Source organism: Ylistrum balloti, unplaced genomic scaffold, assembly GCF_031769215.1.
Source record: "Ylistrum balloti isolate Yb309-2 unplaced genomic scaffold, AGI_CSIRO_Ybal_v1 Utg370838, whole genome shotgun sequence".
Lineage (NCBI taxonomy): Eukaryota > Metazoa > Mollusca > Bivalvia > Pectinida > Pectinidae > Ylistrum > Ylistrum balloti.
Window position 1 is genome coordinate 121,345 of NW_026782483.1, and position 16,593 is coordinate 137,937.

Here is a 16,593-nt window from a genome sequence, read left to right on the forward strand (position 1 = left end):
TTTGTGGTATTCTATCACAATACATTGTACAGCAGTTTCTTTTCATAATGAAATTGGTTCCCGTTTCCCTAATGATGCTTTATACCAAATCATCATCAAATCAACTTCATCATAACAGAAGGACTTAAAGAACTAGCCCCTCTTTCTCCTAAAGAAACCTGACCCATGTCTTTACAAAATTGTTACACCTTCACTAATGGATGTTGTTAATCCGTGTATATTTGGATGGGGAAACCTTCAGCTGGACAGAATTGTGATTTGAAGGTAAAACACTAACTACCATATTGGATTCCATCTTTCAAGGTCCTCGGGTCAAGACCTATCTTTAACACAAAGTTTAGTTCTTGTCATCTAAATAGACAAATTTTGACCAAATGTAATCTTCATAGATACCTAGGAATTTTTTATACTTAAAGTTGACTGTTGGGCTGAGGGCTGACCTCTGTCATGTCACAGACTCACTTGGAGTTTCAGGCTAGGTGAAATAGGAAGATCTAAACATTCAAAAAACAAACATCTTGTCTTTTATTGACTTCTCAAATAACGAATAGTTAAAGACATGATACAAATATAAAATTGTCATCAACTTTAATTTAAAGTTTAAATAGCATAGTCCTTTACTTCTTCCTTTACATCATCTACTGTCCGGATTAGGTAAGAAATTCCAGATACTTTCCATGCAGATGAGCCTTCCCATGTTGAGTTGTCCAAATCTTTGCGGTAATCACGTTCAAACCTACAAACAATTAAAGAAATATTTATTTAGAAATATTGAAAACAATATAATTCAAGACAGAAATACAAACAGAGCTATAAAATTTTTTCAATATTTCAAAATCTTCGAAAGCTATGGTCCCTAACCCTAACTAACATTTTTCTCTACAACTATATCCATCTATGAAGAGTATTGAGTTCTAATTATCTGTGTATTAAATTGGAAATTTCAGTCAATTTGATCCATTTTTTGGCCCCACCCATCAGCCTCTAGGGGTCAGCCAAGGTCAGTATGTACATATCATCAATCTGTCATTCTATAGTAACAATTGTAACCAAGCATGCACTCTTTCCAATAGAAGATAAACAAATTATGCTCAAAAATGTAATTTTCCTACATGAAATAAAGTCAATTTTTAATTTTTAAATGTTAGATCCTAGGGCCATGAAATTCACAAGTTTGGAAAAACACCTGAACAGGTTTCCATTCATGAACAGCATTTGATTTCTCTGTATCTGGGTGCTGAGAAAAAGACTTTTGAATATGATACAATTTGATCATTTGGCCCCGTCCCTCAGGCCTTTGTGGGTGGGAACTGTAAAATTCACTATTTTGGTTCCTCCTTGACCAGAGAAGATTTTTTGTGAAATTTCAATGAAATCAGATCAGGGGTTTTTTAGAAGAAGTCACACAGTGACACCAGACATTGCAAAAATGTGATCTTAATAGCAACAATGGCTAGGACTCTCCAAATATGGACAATTCTATCAACATATCCTGTCAATTTTTTTGATAGGCATATAAAATCTGTAATTAGGATAACCTAAAATTCTAATTTTCTACAGCTTTTTACAGGTGGCCGAGCAATGCTGAAAAGACAAACTTGTGTATTAACAGGAAGTCTTTCAGCGGGATACTTTCACTATCTGTAATGGTTCCAAGCAGACTCGTCTTTAAATGAGAGGTTATGTATACATGTAAAGTACTGGCAAACAACATCTCAAGGGAGACAACTTCATCAGTCTGTTATAATATAATTACCTTGCAGTACAACAGAATCTGCTGCGACCTTTCAAACTGACGAACACTTTTGGCTCTTCATCAACACTTTCCCTCATGTATCCTTCAAAAAGCACCACAATCTCCAGTGCTGCTTCCTCTGACTCTGCTTCATTTGGCATGGCTTCAAAGAAAACAGGAATTTTAAGCTGAGTAAATACCCATGCTAACCCTTTCCCACATAATAAATATCCGATCACATCTCAAAATAATTAAATCCATAAAAAATCAACGAATCAACAAAGAAAAAGTACAAGTTATCCACTTTACATAGTCATGTGGTGCCCAACAACACATCATCTGTCTTCATTCCTCATGTTTGTGATTGGTTTATCTTTAAAAGTAAAATCCAATATGGTTGCCTGTAAGCATTTTGTTTTATCTGATTTGATCCAAAACAGACAATGCATGACCAAGCTAAAGTGGACCCTACAAAATTAGCAGAATTTAGGAATGATCCAACCAGTACTTTTCAAGAAATAGCAATAAAATCCAAGATGGATGCCCCTCACCCAACTTTTATTGATCTGAGAATTAATGAAAAACAAGCATCTATTGGGAACTAGTTGTGAAATAAAATGTACGAGAAAAATCAATCAATTATTTTGTAAAAAAATAGTGACAACAAATCTCTTGTCAAAATCCAAGACTGCCACCTGTCAGCCATCTTGTTTTTCTTATAAATCCAAATTGGACAAAGCACAATTTGGGCTAAAAACTCAAATAATTGGATAATTAATGCCCAGATGTTTGGTTAACAATCTAAAAATTAAAGATATTACAATCATTTGGTGCTAAGTTACTTAAAGATGAAACCTAAATCTCTAACTAATATTTGAATTTGAAATGTTACACAGACCTTTCAAATACACCATAATATCTAATGTTGCTACAGGTAAATACACTGAATACCCAGGTGTGAGTATAGGTATACCTAGTAGACAATGCCTGCCACATAAACTAAGTATAAAATGCATATATATGAAACACAGCTTGAGAGCCTTACCCATTGCGGGTGAGGTGGAGTGCAATAGTTCAGTGGTTACAAACATAGCCTCAGAATATCTGAGGTGCATGGTTCAAAACTCCCTTAAAAACTAAGAAACATTTACCGATTTGGCAAGATGTCTTATACCAATTGTTCTAGATAGCATTTACAGGTATTCTGTGTGTAGAGCCATGGTCACCAGCTACATGGAGACCTTGCACCAAAATGGCCCCGGCTGATCAAACCCAGCAACATAAACAAACATTCAAACTTAAAAGTATCAGAAAACTGATAAAGCACATGTGTATTTGGCATTTTTAGGATAGTACACAAGTGTAAAGGGCCTTTTTATGATAAAACACATGTGTACCTGGTTTTTCAGGATAATACACATGTGTATAGGTCTTTTTAGGATAATACACATGTGTATAGAGCCTTGTGTGGATAATACACATGTGTACAGGGCTTTTTAGGATAATACACATGTGTAAAGGGTTTACAGGATAATACACATGTGTATAGGTCTTTTTAGGATAATACACATGTGTATAGAGCCTTGTGTGGATAATACACATGTGTACAGGGCTTTTTAGGATAATACACATGTGTAAAGGGTTTACAGGATAATACAAATGTGCATAAAGCCTTGTTAGGATAATACACATGTGTGTAGAGCCTTGATAGGATAATACACATGTGTAAAGGGTTTACAGGATAATACACTAGTGTAGAGCCTTTTAAGGATAATACACATGTGTATAGAGCCTTGTTAGGAAAATACACATGTGTAAAGGATTTACAGGATAATACACTATTGTAGAGCCTTTTCAGGATAATACACATTTATTACATCTGCATTATTCTCATTTTTCATTCATTTGGTAAACAAAAAATATACATGCTCAGGTAAATCCTAAGTGTTGTGATTGTTACACAGACGACCCAGTTGATACAGTTCTGGACCTGTCACGTATATACCTGTATACAGGTAAATCCTAAGTGTTGTGATTGTTACACAGACGACCCAGTTGGTACAGTTCTGGACCTGTCACGTATATACCTGTATACGGGTAAATCCTAAGTGTTGTGATTGTTACACAGACGACCCAGTTGGTACAGTTCTGGACCCGTCACGTATATACCTGTATACAGGTAAATCGTAAGTGTTGTGATTGTTACACATATGACCCAGTTGGTACAGTTCTGGACCTGTCACCCATATACCTGTATACAGGTAAAATTTTGTTGCATGAGGCACCACTACTCACCACTTACTTGCTGTTTCTATACAAGACTAATTAATGCATGTCCAATGTTATTTTGAGAACTGTCAAATTAAAATGAATTTTATTATTACCAATCAATTCTAATATTCCTGTGATTGCTGTTTAGTAATTTACAATTCACAAATTTTCCATTTGAGTTTCAATCCGTAATAATAGCCAACCATTTTTACCCAACCATACAAAACAGCATAAAGATAAACATAAAAATTCTATATAATATAAATAAATCCTATTGTACAGTTGCTCGCACAATGCTGTTTCCTGCGTGTGTGCGCAGCATGTAAGCACAATATGTGTCCAAAGTTTTTAGAGCATTGTGTTTTACAATACCTGTATTAAATGATATTTCTATCTTATTTCCATGAAAAGAGACAATTCCAACTCTGCCAACTTACATTACAAAAATTGATGGAGGTACACTTTCTCTTTTCAATAAAGGTTGGAAACCTTTTATAAAAGATCAGGTAAGGATATCACAACAGCCAAGGAAGTGGACATGTAATAATAGGTACTTGTCAAATGGTTATGCCCTCCCGGGCTCATCAGGACAAATAATTTCGTCTGTAACTCCCTTAGGGTACATAAAATGTGGCTCACTATCTGCTAAAAATAGTATATGGTATCTGCTATTTGTGACGTTACACAATTCCAAGCTCAATAACTCTAACATATATCCATATAGAGGTCATTACAATAGATGTGATATACTTTGTTCAGAAATCAGCACCATTCATTCAGATTTTTCCATGTTTAAATTTTAGATGTCAGGTCAACCATTTTATCAGGAATCACATGAACTTAGATTACAGCTAGTCACGGAGTTGGAACTAGAACTGTCGCCTAGATGGCTGACCAATACCCCCCCGCACACTGCAACGAGTTAATGGATAAGTTAAAGTGTTATTCTGAGAGTAATTGACATATTCTGCATGTGCCTGCATCTTCTTCTTCATGCCGAGAAACCGTTAAAATCTGCAATATTTAATAACTTTTTGACCAATGATGGCAAATTTGTTTAACTGAAAAATGTCTGCCGTTATGTTCTTGATCTACACTAAACACTCATGTTTGTCATGGCAACGAAACCTATTTTATAATGTTTGGCATCCCCTAATAACCCTATATACCAAATTTGGTCAAAATTGGACAATATCTAAATTTTGACCAATCAGAAGCCAGGATTGTGTTTCCGCGGTAACAATATGGGAAACGTCTAATATGTCCAATTATTGGCCTTACTGAATTACATCTTTTTACTAAGTTTGAATACAATCGGTCAAATAACTGAGGAGTTATGGACATTTATTAGAAAACTTGTTTATAGTGACCAGTTACCATGGCAACCAAAATTTTCAAAAAAAGAAAGGGGCATGCATATCTACACATTATCCTTAATGTTCCTGTAAAAGTTTCATCAAAATCTGTTTACAGGTTTAGGAAGAGTTAGCTGGACAATATGTGTCTACAGACAGACAGACAGACGGACAGATGGACGGACGGACGGACAGCCTGATTCCAGTATACCCCCTCTAACTTCGTTGCGGGGGGTATAAAAATATCATTAGTTGATAATGTCATCTATCTTTTAATATAGAAAATGATACCTTTGTGATTCAATCTTACACGGTGTATGTGGCGTAAAGGTATAAGGATCATGGTCTCCTCCTGTTCTAGGGCCTTCAGGTGAGTTTCAGGTATCTTGGGAAAGTTCTTCTTGATCTCTTGGAAGGCCTGAAATATAAATTTTGCCATGAAATTGATAATTTAGTATCAAACAACACAACCATACAGTTCTTATTTTACCAGATTTTGACCCGTCAAAGTGGTGCTTTCCAGTCACATCACTGAAAATGACTTTCCTGTTCTGACACAAATGAAGCCCGTTTAGAATAGGTTTTTTTTTCTACATTTCAGGTTCTCTTATTTGTAATAAAAGTTTTGTAAGTTACTCTTACCAGCAGAAAATGGTAGCATACCATCTAATGAAGTTACCTGCTAATTCAAAATGTTGTTGTGTTGTTGTCAAGTGTAACATCGAATTGAACAACATCAAAGAATGCACTTTTATTTCTCAAACTTTTTTTCATACCAGTTTATTTGATTTTTAATATTCTTATTGTTTTTTACCATCAGGGTTTCTTCTTATCAAATTTTCAACCTTCTGCCATTTGCCTGGTAAATCACTTTATCAGGAGAACTTACTGTCATAATGACCCATTTTCAAGGTCAAAGAATTAAATTCTATACAAAAAATACTAATTCTATAAATGACAGCTTCTCAATAAACAAGAGACACAAAGTGGCAATATTTAGACTTTAATAGTTATCACCTCTGTTCAAATTAAAGACTTTGGCCCTATTTCTAGGTTACAAAGGAATTTGTAAGTATTTTAAGAAATCTGTTATTGTGCAACAGTATTTCAGTACTCTATGAAAATTTTCAGTATGAAGTTAAATGAACATGAAAAACATGCTTAGTTTTATGCCTAACAAACCCCTAATTGATAATATAAAGCATAGCCTTCCAATTATGTTAGATACGGGTGAGAAGTTGATAAATGGTCTGCAAACAATTTCCAGTTTCACGTTCAGATTGGCTTTCTTCTATTTTTTTTTAATTTAAAAAGTAATAAAATGAAAACTTAAGTGTTTCTCCTGAAATATCATATATATTTTACCTGTCACTTGTCCTTCACACTCGTAAAAATCATAGATATTCTGTCATATTTGTGAAATATATGTCATGTTTAACAGGAAACCTTTATATATTGCTTTATATGTAAAACTTGTCCAGTTCCTTTTCCTGGGGAGTTACCACATTGTACATATAAGACACTTAATGGGACTGTGAATTTATAGCAAATCATTCAACCCTGACTGATGGGAGGACAAGGTTCCATAATCAGACTTCTGAAAAAAAAAGCAGGACACATTGCCTAAAAATATGTTCTTACCTTTGGTGTTGTTAAACTTTCTATTTCATCAACCTTTCCACTGGACAGTAGATTTGCTATTACAAACACAGCCTGGAAAAAGTAAAAATACAGCAAATGATAAAACCTTACAAACAATCTTACTGAAAATTCATCTATTGCAAATGTCTTTTTATATAAAATATAAGCTCACCCTAGAGGCGAAACTAGTCGACCATAATAAATTCCCCACTAATTGGTAACGCTTGGGTATGTTGTGATTGAATTCTACCTTTATTAAATATAATCAAAGATATTTAATTCACTTTGAGTAGGTCTTCAGATTTCTTTGTCATTAATAAAACAAAAATGTCATTTTTTCACCCCCTCATTCAAGTTGAGTTCTTACATATACCAGATATAATACTATACATTCACATAAAATGTCTAGTCCATGAATGAAGAAATAGGCAAGGTATGCTCTGGAAACCTGTATCAGACAGGTTTTTAAAATATCTAGAGTCAAGGTCAAGTAGAGATTTGTCAGGGTGACATTTTATTATATGTCAAACTGTATAATAATGAATTACCTATTTCCAATGTTTGATTGACTGTTCAGGAATCAGAGTCCAAGCTATGTTCTATAATACATTGAGTTAGAAGTTCCAGCAGTGATTTCCCGGACTCCAATATTTGAGTCCTGGACTCATGCTATTCCTGTCGGACTCACTCCAACTTTGAGATCATGCTATACTATTTATGGGGAAACACGGAAATTTTGTTATCAGTGTTCTGGACTTACTTTTAAAAAATATCCTCAAACAAGAGGCCAAGCAGCCTTTAGGGTCATCTAACTGTATATGAAAGAAGCCAAAAAGGTTTAAAATTAATTGCTAAACTACACTACAGCTTGTATAGAAGGTTCATAGAAATTTTCTGCAAACTTGAAATCATATTCTTTATATATGCATTACACAAATGCCATTACTCCAGACATATTGTTTATCTAAAAAGCATGCTACAGGCCTAATATCAGCACCCTGTGCTTTTTGATTGTTGAGAAGAAATCGTTTAAGCTCCTGTGACCTTGAAAGTAGGAAGGTAACTCATATTAAGAAACTTGGTAGCCCTTCATCCTGTCATGCTACAGACCTTATACCAGTTTCCATTGCCATTTAGTTACTGAGTAATTGTTAAGAGGTTTAAAGCTATTTGACCCCTGTGACCTTGAAAGCAGGTCAAGGTCATTCATATCAACAAACTTGGTAGCCCTAGCACCAAGCATGCTACAGACCCTTCGGGTCAGATGACCTAAAAATCAATGGTCAGGTCCAAGTTATAAATAAACTTTATTTACTTTACAACAATTGTGAAACAGCCTATATTAATCACTCTTGCTGGCCCGAATGTCAGCACGCTTGGGTCTTACTGTGGAATGAAATTGGAGTATCCGGGGAAACCCTACGCGGCCAGGCAGGTGACCCAATACATTTTCACATCCATTTGGGGAATTGAACCCTGAACCACTGCACCATCAAACCAGGTTCAAGACTTAAATAGTACACATTCTGAAATTGAGTTTGATGGTTAATACATGAAAAAGAAAGGGAGATTTGCCCCCAAAAACCAGTAATTATACAATATACAACTTTCTCATGTACATGTTGTTCCTGTTTCCTAGCATGTCGATTGTCTGAGATACACTCCAGGAACCTTGCTGTGCGTATACTATTGCAGTGACTTCATCCTTTTTATCACAGATCTGTACCTTTTCAGTGGACAGAATAAAATTTTATTCAATATCTTCTGATAATTTTGAATTTTTTTTTTCACATATTTTTTATATTTTTGAAGATTATTCAATATCTTTTGAAAACTAATTTTTTTTCACATATTTTTTTAATTTTTGAAGATTCTATATAATATAAATAAATATCCACAAAGACGTTTCAAACGCTCACTATCAATCCACTAAACAATACTCATTATCATCACGTTGACACCATCATCATCATTGCCATCACAGCTAATTGAGAAAACATGCTTTTTTATAAACCACAAAAATAACATATATATAACTTTTTTCCTTGTGTTTATTTTGCATTATTTGAGGATTTTTACACATTATTGATCCGATTGACATTTCTTCATCTTGATCTAAACAAAGATTTTAATGATTTCTGATATAAAAATCACAAAATTACACCAAATTGTTTTGTAACTTGGAGTCCAAAGTGATTATAGAGCTCTGCAAGCTAGCAGGGGTCAAAACGACCAGGACTACTTCTTACCACCCTGCGGGAAATGGCTCGATTGACTGGTTCAATAGAACTCTCCTGGGTATGTTTGCTACCTTATAGAGGATGAGAGAAAAACGGACTGGAAGTCTTACATAGCATCACTGGTTCAGGCATATAACACCACTAAGAGCGGCGCCACCAGCTTTTCATCCCACTATCTCATGTTCGATGGCACCCTCGGTTATCGGTAGATGCTTTTTTGGTGCTGACCCTGGTCAGCAGGGAGCAGGGGACCACTCCTCCTATGTTAGCAAATTGCGGAAAAGGATGGAGTGTGCTTATAAAGCAGTCCAGACTGAGGCATCCAAACAAACTGCTCAGAAGAAACACCAGTATGAAAGGTCTGTACATGAGTCGAGGCTATGGGGATTACATCATAATATACGATATAAGGAGATTGGATCATAGGACATCCGAAATCTATACAGGTGTTTATAACCTGTCATTTGTAAACATGATATTATCTAGTTATGTATACCTATATATTGGACCTACATTTTAAATCCTGGATGTTGCTAAAATGTGTACTTGTAAGTTACATCTGGACGATCTAAATATAGTCAGTGTCAACATAGCATATTTGCATAGTTTCCACCTAAGTATATACCTTATGCTGGAACAATGATGTTGGTTCAAGCTGGTTTCTCATTACAATTTAATATTTTTTAAGTGTGTTGGGAATAATGCCTACAACTGAAATGCCTGGAGTCATTTCACTCAGTCGGGACTGTGTGTACATAGTAGCATATTAGGAGTATTACTCAATACATAGACCTGACCTTGTCTTAAATTATGTTCAATCAAAGTGTTGAGGACACTCAAAGATGCTGTGTATGATGTATATTATAAAAATAAAGAAAGCGGTTAATCAGTATGGAATGGCATATGATATTTAGTGATTGGTAACACTCAACAAGAGGCCCAAGGGGCCTTAACGGTCACCTGAGGAATATATGTCAATAATCTGGGGATTTTAAAATGGTGCAAAAATGTAACAACACTTGTGCAGGACCGTGTAAAACATCTGTACCAAGTTTGAACATGATCCACTCAGTGGTTCTTGAGAGGAACTCCAAAATGTCTTAGCCAAACAGAGGCCAGGGTTGCACATTTATATAAAGCAAATCATGTTTTCATTTACAAGTTGAAATAGTTTAGTAGATACATGTATAGCTAAAGTATTCAAAAAATCAGATCAATTTCAAGTCTATCCACAATCTTTTCCTTGCCTAATACAATAAGGCATCCAACTAAAAAAACCTCACATAAAACAATGTGAAAACATCTTGTGGTACTTCTGAGACAGGAATATATATATGTATCAAGGCTGAGAAATGTAGTGTTACCACAGGTATTGAACCATATTATACATGTAGCTCAGAACATAGAAGGTTCGGCAAATAATAAGATCCGAGTTTGATGAAAGATCTGGCTACACATTTTTTCTCACCTATATGGTTGTCATAAACACACAACATGTCTTTATTAAAGATATATTTGTAACAAATATCAGAAGGGCTGATTTTGGACCAGTTATTTTTATTCTCACAAACTTTGCAGTCCATTCCCTAAAGATCATCTATATGAAGTTACACTTTTGGTTCAGGACAACAAGATTTGCTAAGATTTAACAAATTCTACCCCTTTCTGCCCCTTAAATATGCCCCCATTGAGGCCACACCTTTTTATTGTAAACTTAAAGAAGCTTATTTTACCTAATTTAACTCCTTTTTTACCCCCACCTAGGGCCCCTATTGCAGCCATTACTTTTTTTCCCTCAAACTAAATGTGTCTTATTACACAGATTCTTTGTGCTTAGTGTGGTTGTAACCCCAAAACATGGTCAATGCCATTAGAACCCATTTTCAAAAAAAAATCTAATTGACCCCTTTTTTTGACACTTTTTTTCAACTCAAAGTCACATGTTTTTCACTAGGGGACCCTATATACTAAATTTAATTGAAATCCGTCAACTTTGAATTAGACCCCTTTTTAGTGCCCCCTGGAGGGCCTGTTTATGACCCAATTTTTTTCTAATTCGCAAACTTTGTAGACCTTGCTCTAAGAACCATTAATTTTTAATTTTAGGAAAATATGATACTTGGTTCATAAGAAGATGATTTTTAAAATTTACCTAATTTTACCCCTTTTTGCCCCCTCCTGTAGCCCCTATTAAAGCCACACCCTTTTCTTTTACCAACTTGAAGCGGCTTCCCATTGGGATGCTTTGTGCCAAGTTTGGTCAAAATCCATCCACTGGTTCTTGAGAAGGTCATTTAAAGAAGATTTTTACATATGACCCCTTTTACACCCCTTATGGGCCCCAAAGGGGACATTATCACTTTTTTCAACTTAATTTCATATGTCCTTCACTAAGGGATGCTGTCTGCCAAATTTCGTTGAAATCAGTCAAAGTTGAATTTTCGACCCTTTTGAGCACCCCCTAGTGGGGCCGTTTTTGACCCGATTTTTTTTCATTTGCAAACTTTGTAGACCTTGCCATAAGGACCCTAAATATCAAATATGAATTCAATCTGAGTGTTGGTTCATGATGAGAAGAATTTTAAAGATTTACCTAATTTTACCCCCCCTTTCCCCACTCCTGCGGCCCCTATTGGGGCCACACCCTTTTTCTTCGCAAACCAGAAGCGGCTTCTCATGGGGATGCTTTTTGCCAAGTTTGGTCAAAACCCATTCAGTGGTTCTTGAGAATAAGTCAAATATGTGAAAAGTTAACCTTACACGACAGACAAATCATGATGGCAATAGGTCACCATGAACCTTAGGCTCAGGTGACCTAAAAATACATATCTTCAAAATATAGCCATGACAAAATTTTCATGTGAACATTTTGGTGCCAGTGTGATTGGAGAGGCAATGACAAGCCCAGTCACAGTGTGACTCTGAAATTTACACATTTTTTAGTGTAAAGTACAGTTATAGGCCACTGAAGGTTTAAAGTTATGAACTCAGTCAAGTATTTTCTTGTGTTCGTGGAATATGGATTGAGATTTTAACATCACTGATCATTTACTATAACTGGCTAGTATCTGATCAATTACTTGCTTGTTTATCCAATTACCTGGGTTTCGTTATTATTATCATTTTCAAGTACTTTACACAAAAGTGACCAATAACATTTCATCAGTTCATAGCTTGTTCGAGTACTAAACCTTACAACCCTGTAGTTCTCAAACACAAAGCTTAGGTTTAAAACTGATAAGTCCTCCTGATGCTAGAAGTTGAGGGTACTCATGGTCACCTTTCTAACCATGGCTTGTGGGAACTATTGGTAGATTGTCTGACTAGAGACCAAAGTGTCACTATAGACCTCACAAGAATCATTAGTATTGGTGGAGGTAAAACCCATGAAGAAGAATATAGGCTATAGGCCTAATTCAAATCTCTACAGCTAGGAGCTAACCTTTATTAGCTCAGAATATTTTATGATGTTATCTAAAGACTGTTTGCATATATGTAATTTGCCAACGTTTTTTTTCTTTAAGCAATACATCTTTCATGCTCTTAATCGTTTTCCTGTCCATGCTTATAAGCAGAGTTTAAGCTTAGAACCAGAATTTATGATAAAAGCTCTACACTGGTCTTTATTGTTTCATATTTAAAATGTTCGCAAACTTTTCAATTAATTTATTGTAATCACATAACTTTTTTGAAAAGTGATATATATTTCAAATGTCTATGTGATAAATCATGTCAGAAAATTGATCTTAGAAGTCTGTCGTATGCATGGTAAATATACTGAAATGAAACTAAAATAAAAACTTTTTGATTTTACAATTATATTGGAAATTAGTTACCCTTTTAACTTGTGATATATGCAACACTGATATCTTCAACAGAAAAGTCAAAAATATTTCAACATCTTTTTAGTTGAGTCTTGGAATTAAGATCCTTATCGCAAAATAACTTGTGGATATGAAACTTCGAAAGTATGGATGAAGGGAAAGAAATCAAAGAGTGCAGATAATAAGTTTTTTTCTTCCAATCAGAGAAGAAGTATGATAATATCTGCACGAAATAGTTCCAAGCTGTCATCCAAATCACGACTCCTTATAATATTTTTGCATTCTCTGTTTTATCTATTAGCCTTAATAACAGCATCAACTACTTCATTAACTAATTTCAAAACACATTTGATACTGTCTTTGCTGAGGTATATGTGTGCTGTTGGGTCTTTTTGTAGCGTAAACTTCAGACCAGGCTATAATTAGTTGCAGGTGATCAAGGTGATGGCTATATACAAAGAGCGTCCTACAGACGCACCGCATCTTAAAGTGTAATTTTCCTATATAAACTGATTCTACCATACCTGGGATTTGAGAAGATTTTTGAGGTTTCAATAAATTTGACCCCGTCTCTCCCACCACTGGGGGTTGGAGACCGTATGATTTACGAATTGAATGCACCTTTAGACATGGAAGGTTTCTGTAAAATTCCATTGAAATCGGTTCAGGAGTCTATAATGTTAAAAGTTTACAATGCACAATGCCGGACATAAGGGTATTGTATTAGGTCACCCCTAGAAATTGTCTCAGATAACCTAATGAAATATGAACCCTGAATTCATTTCAGGCAAGAAAAAGCATAACCAGGTTTTTTTCATATCACATACAGATAATAAATGAGACAAAGTTTGATAGATGTGCCATGGTTTCGAAATTTGAGTTTAGATCAATAAAGCTTATATTTTTTTTAATACAGAATACTGATGGTTAGCAAAAGCATGGTGTTCACTTTTCATTCTTTGTCTTTTAATAAAAATAATAAAAGTAGCTACTGTAGTGAACACATAAGTGTAAAGTAATTTGGTCACATTTTGATTTTTACCTTTTTAGCAGCAGTCATGAAATCTAGTACTGTAAGCTCACTGTCTACTTTGTTGATTCTAGAGCCAGCCATGATATTCTCATAAATTCCAAAAAGATTGGGGAAAACATAAGCTGGAAAGCTTGGCATAAGTATATTGTCATCAGAGTACTTCCCGCCATGTATGCGATCCCTGGGAGTGGAAAATTTGACTGGCTTTTTCTCGTCATTGTCGTCAATTTTGAAATCATTGAAAAATCGCACAGGTAGCTGAATTATCTTGTGTTTTGACAGATGAATCCCTGTTCCATTACGCCTACAAATAGTGGACGTTTTCTTCTTCCCAAAGTCGAGGTCATGATAATATTGTGGTGTCGTTGAAAATAATTGGGTAACTTGTACACATAATGATGTTCTACTTGAGTGATGACCATACGAGTCCTTCAAAACATGTAGTGAGCGGTTTAACAGCGAATATTTACAATGGGACCGGAACACATGCATGATTGTCCTCCAAGGCCAAAAAAGTAAACAGCCGGTCGCTTTATAGCGTTTCTGAGACCCCGACTATACGGCGATACTAAATGCAGTACGGTAGCTGCCTCAAAGTCCGGAAGATCACTTACTTGAATACTTGCCATTTTTACAAAAAATTACAGGACGAATTAGTTCTTAAAAATTAAAGCACAAATAAAATATGTGAATTTACACTCCAGTAAACAGGAAATGATGGCTAATGGCATATTCTGGAATGTTGAGATATAAGAATAGTTTAGTAAATTCACTTGAAAAGGGTTAAAAAATCGGGAGTCTCCTTCTTAAATTGTAAGTGTCAGCAAGTAAACTGTTGCTCGACTAAAATAAATACAAATTAGAAAATCGATCGTCCACCAAATTCCATGTCTGACGTCTAATCAAAGAATACAGGTCGTTCCTAATGTTCCGGTGACCTTTCAGGATATGAAAAAAAAAAATCCCAGGATGTGTCGGTACACTTAAAAAAACAAAATCTGACAATATGTTATATTTTTTATTCGTTTTCATGTTAGCTGTATTTTCATCATGTTTCGTACATCTGTAAAGATTAAAATTTCTAAATATTGTTTACGTCATAAACGATTGATCAAATTTATGTCGATACCACATATATTTTCGATCTGTGGAATTTTGGTCCAAGTAGTTCCATACAAATCAAACGTGGTTTTATTGGTCATTTCCTTACGTTAGATGTTACTTACCTTTATCAATCATTTGTACTTATTATTAATATGTGTTTTTGTTTTATTTCTTGATGTACCACAGTGGTGTTGTTTTTACTTGGCGGCGGTTACGACATCTATCTTATGTACAATGGTATCTATTATAATGGCGACCTACATTGTTTGGCTTTGGTACTGGTATTTTTCGATCCCAGCTGATTGTTATGATGGTTAATAAAGGTCATAAGTCATGTGTGTGCTATTAAACAAATTTACGATTATTATGCACGACACATATCTACATGTATACCTTACTAAGTACTGGTATCTGATATCACAAGGCCGGAAAAGTCAGAGACTTTCCGTATTGTACTATCAGGTGTAGTATGATTAAGTGAAGCCCATGGTAAAGTGAACCGCCGTTCACTTCACCATGTCTAACCCTAAATTTCATCTACCCTTGTTATTTTTCAGTTTTATTATGTTTGAAGGAACTTTAAAAACAAAATATAAAGTGGCTTGACCTATTCGGGGGAGGGGGTCATTTCACACTTTACCACAAGTTATGGTATTTTGACCCCGGTTCATTTCCCCATGCTTCACAATACCATGCAACGTCAGGTATTTTCCAAGAATGGCAAAATATCTCCATAAATCGTTCATTCTGTAGATTTGTAGGTGTCAAGGTCAGGTTTAAGGTATATGTCAGAGGTATATATTTCTTCACACCCTACTCAGCAGAGCAAGGCTTACATGAAACTTTATGACATCATTAGTAAATTAAAATCAAAGTACTGAAAGTACTGACAGCTATGACGCGAGACATGTTTTTGCTGTTAATAATATGAAATTATCTATTAACATGTGCCATCGTTATTGAATCAAACATCTACCCAAACAAATATAACTTATTAACATATAGGCAAGATTTGAAACTTATTTTTCAGTATGATGAAGTATAAACTGACCGCACAGAAACAAGAGACCCGACGGGCTGTAATCGCTGATCTGGTATTTATGATCGATGTATCAATGTCATTTAACACAAACTTTCAAATCATCATGCTTATACACTGCAGGGTGAACCTTTCACCACAATTGACCGATCCTGTTGTGGACGTCCTCGGTAAATACATTTAATGTACGACTGTATTTTTTATTGTATTCTGATTGGTCGAAATGCTTTTCACAGGTTAAGACATGGCCAAGTATTCACTCAACGTTGCTTGTCAGGTAAACGAAACACAAGTTCCTAAAGAAATTGATCAAGACAGCTTTCATAAAAGGATATCGCAAACCTCGCATGA

At 35.1% G+C, this 16,593-nt stretch overlaps 1 protein-coding gene across 1 annotated transcript; it reads right to left on the reverse strand.

Moving 5' to 3' along the window:
• Positions 1–505: 505 nt before the first annotated feature.
• On the reverse strand, positions 506–14,593 carry LOC132558885 (uncharacterized). Its single transcript, XM_060223503.1, has 5 exons — positions 14,109–14,593; positions 7,003–7,074; positions 5,653–5,779; positions 1,757–1,898; positions 506–736 (listed from the first exon to the last, which is right to left on the reverse strand). The coding sequence occupies exons 1-5, from the start codon at positions 14,589–14,591 to the stop codon at positions 601–603; spliced, it is 960 nt and encodes a 319-aa protein (XP_060079486.1). The 5' UTR covers positions 14,592–14,593; the 3' UTR covers positions 506–600.
• Positions 14,594–16,593: the final 2,000 nt, after the last annotated feature.

What these genes read in the sequence shown, in the direction of transcription:
- LOC132558885 (XM_060223503.1), bottom strand. Translation starts at nt 14,591, where the DNA reads ATGCATGTGTTCCGGTCCCATTGTAAATATTCGCTGTTAAACCGCTCA. An exon ending in TCATGACTGCTGCTAAAAAG is followed by an intron (nt 7,075 to 14,108) that starts GTAAAAATCAAA and finishes TACTTTTTCCAG; the next exon opens with GCTGTGTTTGTAATAGCAAA. An exon ending in TGTAAGATTGAATCACAAAG is followed by an intron (nt 1,899 to 5,652) that starts GTATCATTTTCT and finishes TTTTCTTTGAAG; the next exon opens with CCATGCCAAATGAAGCAGAG.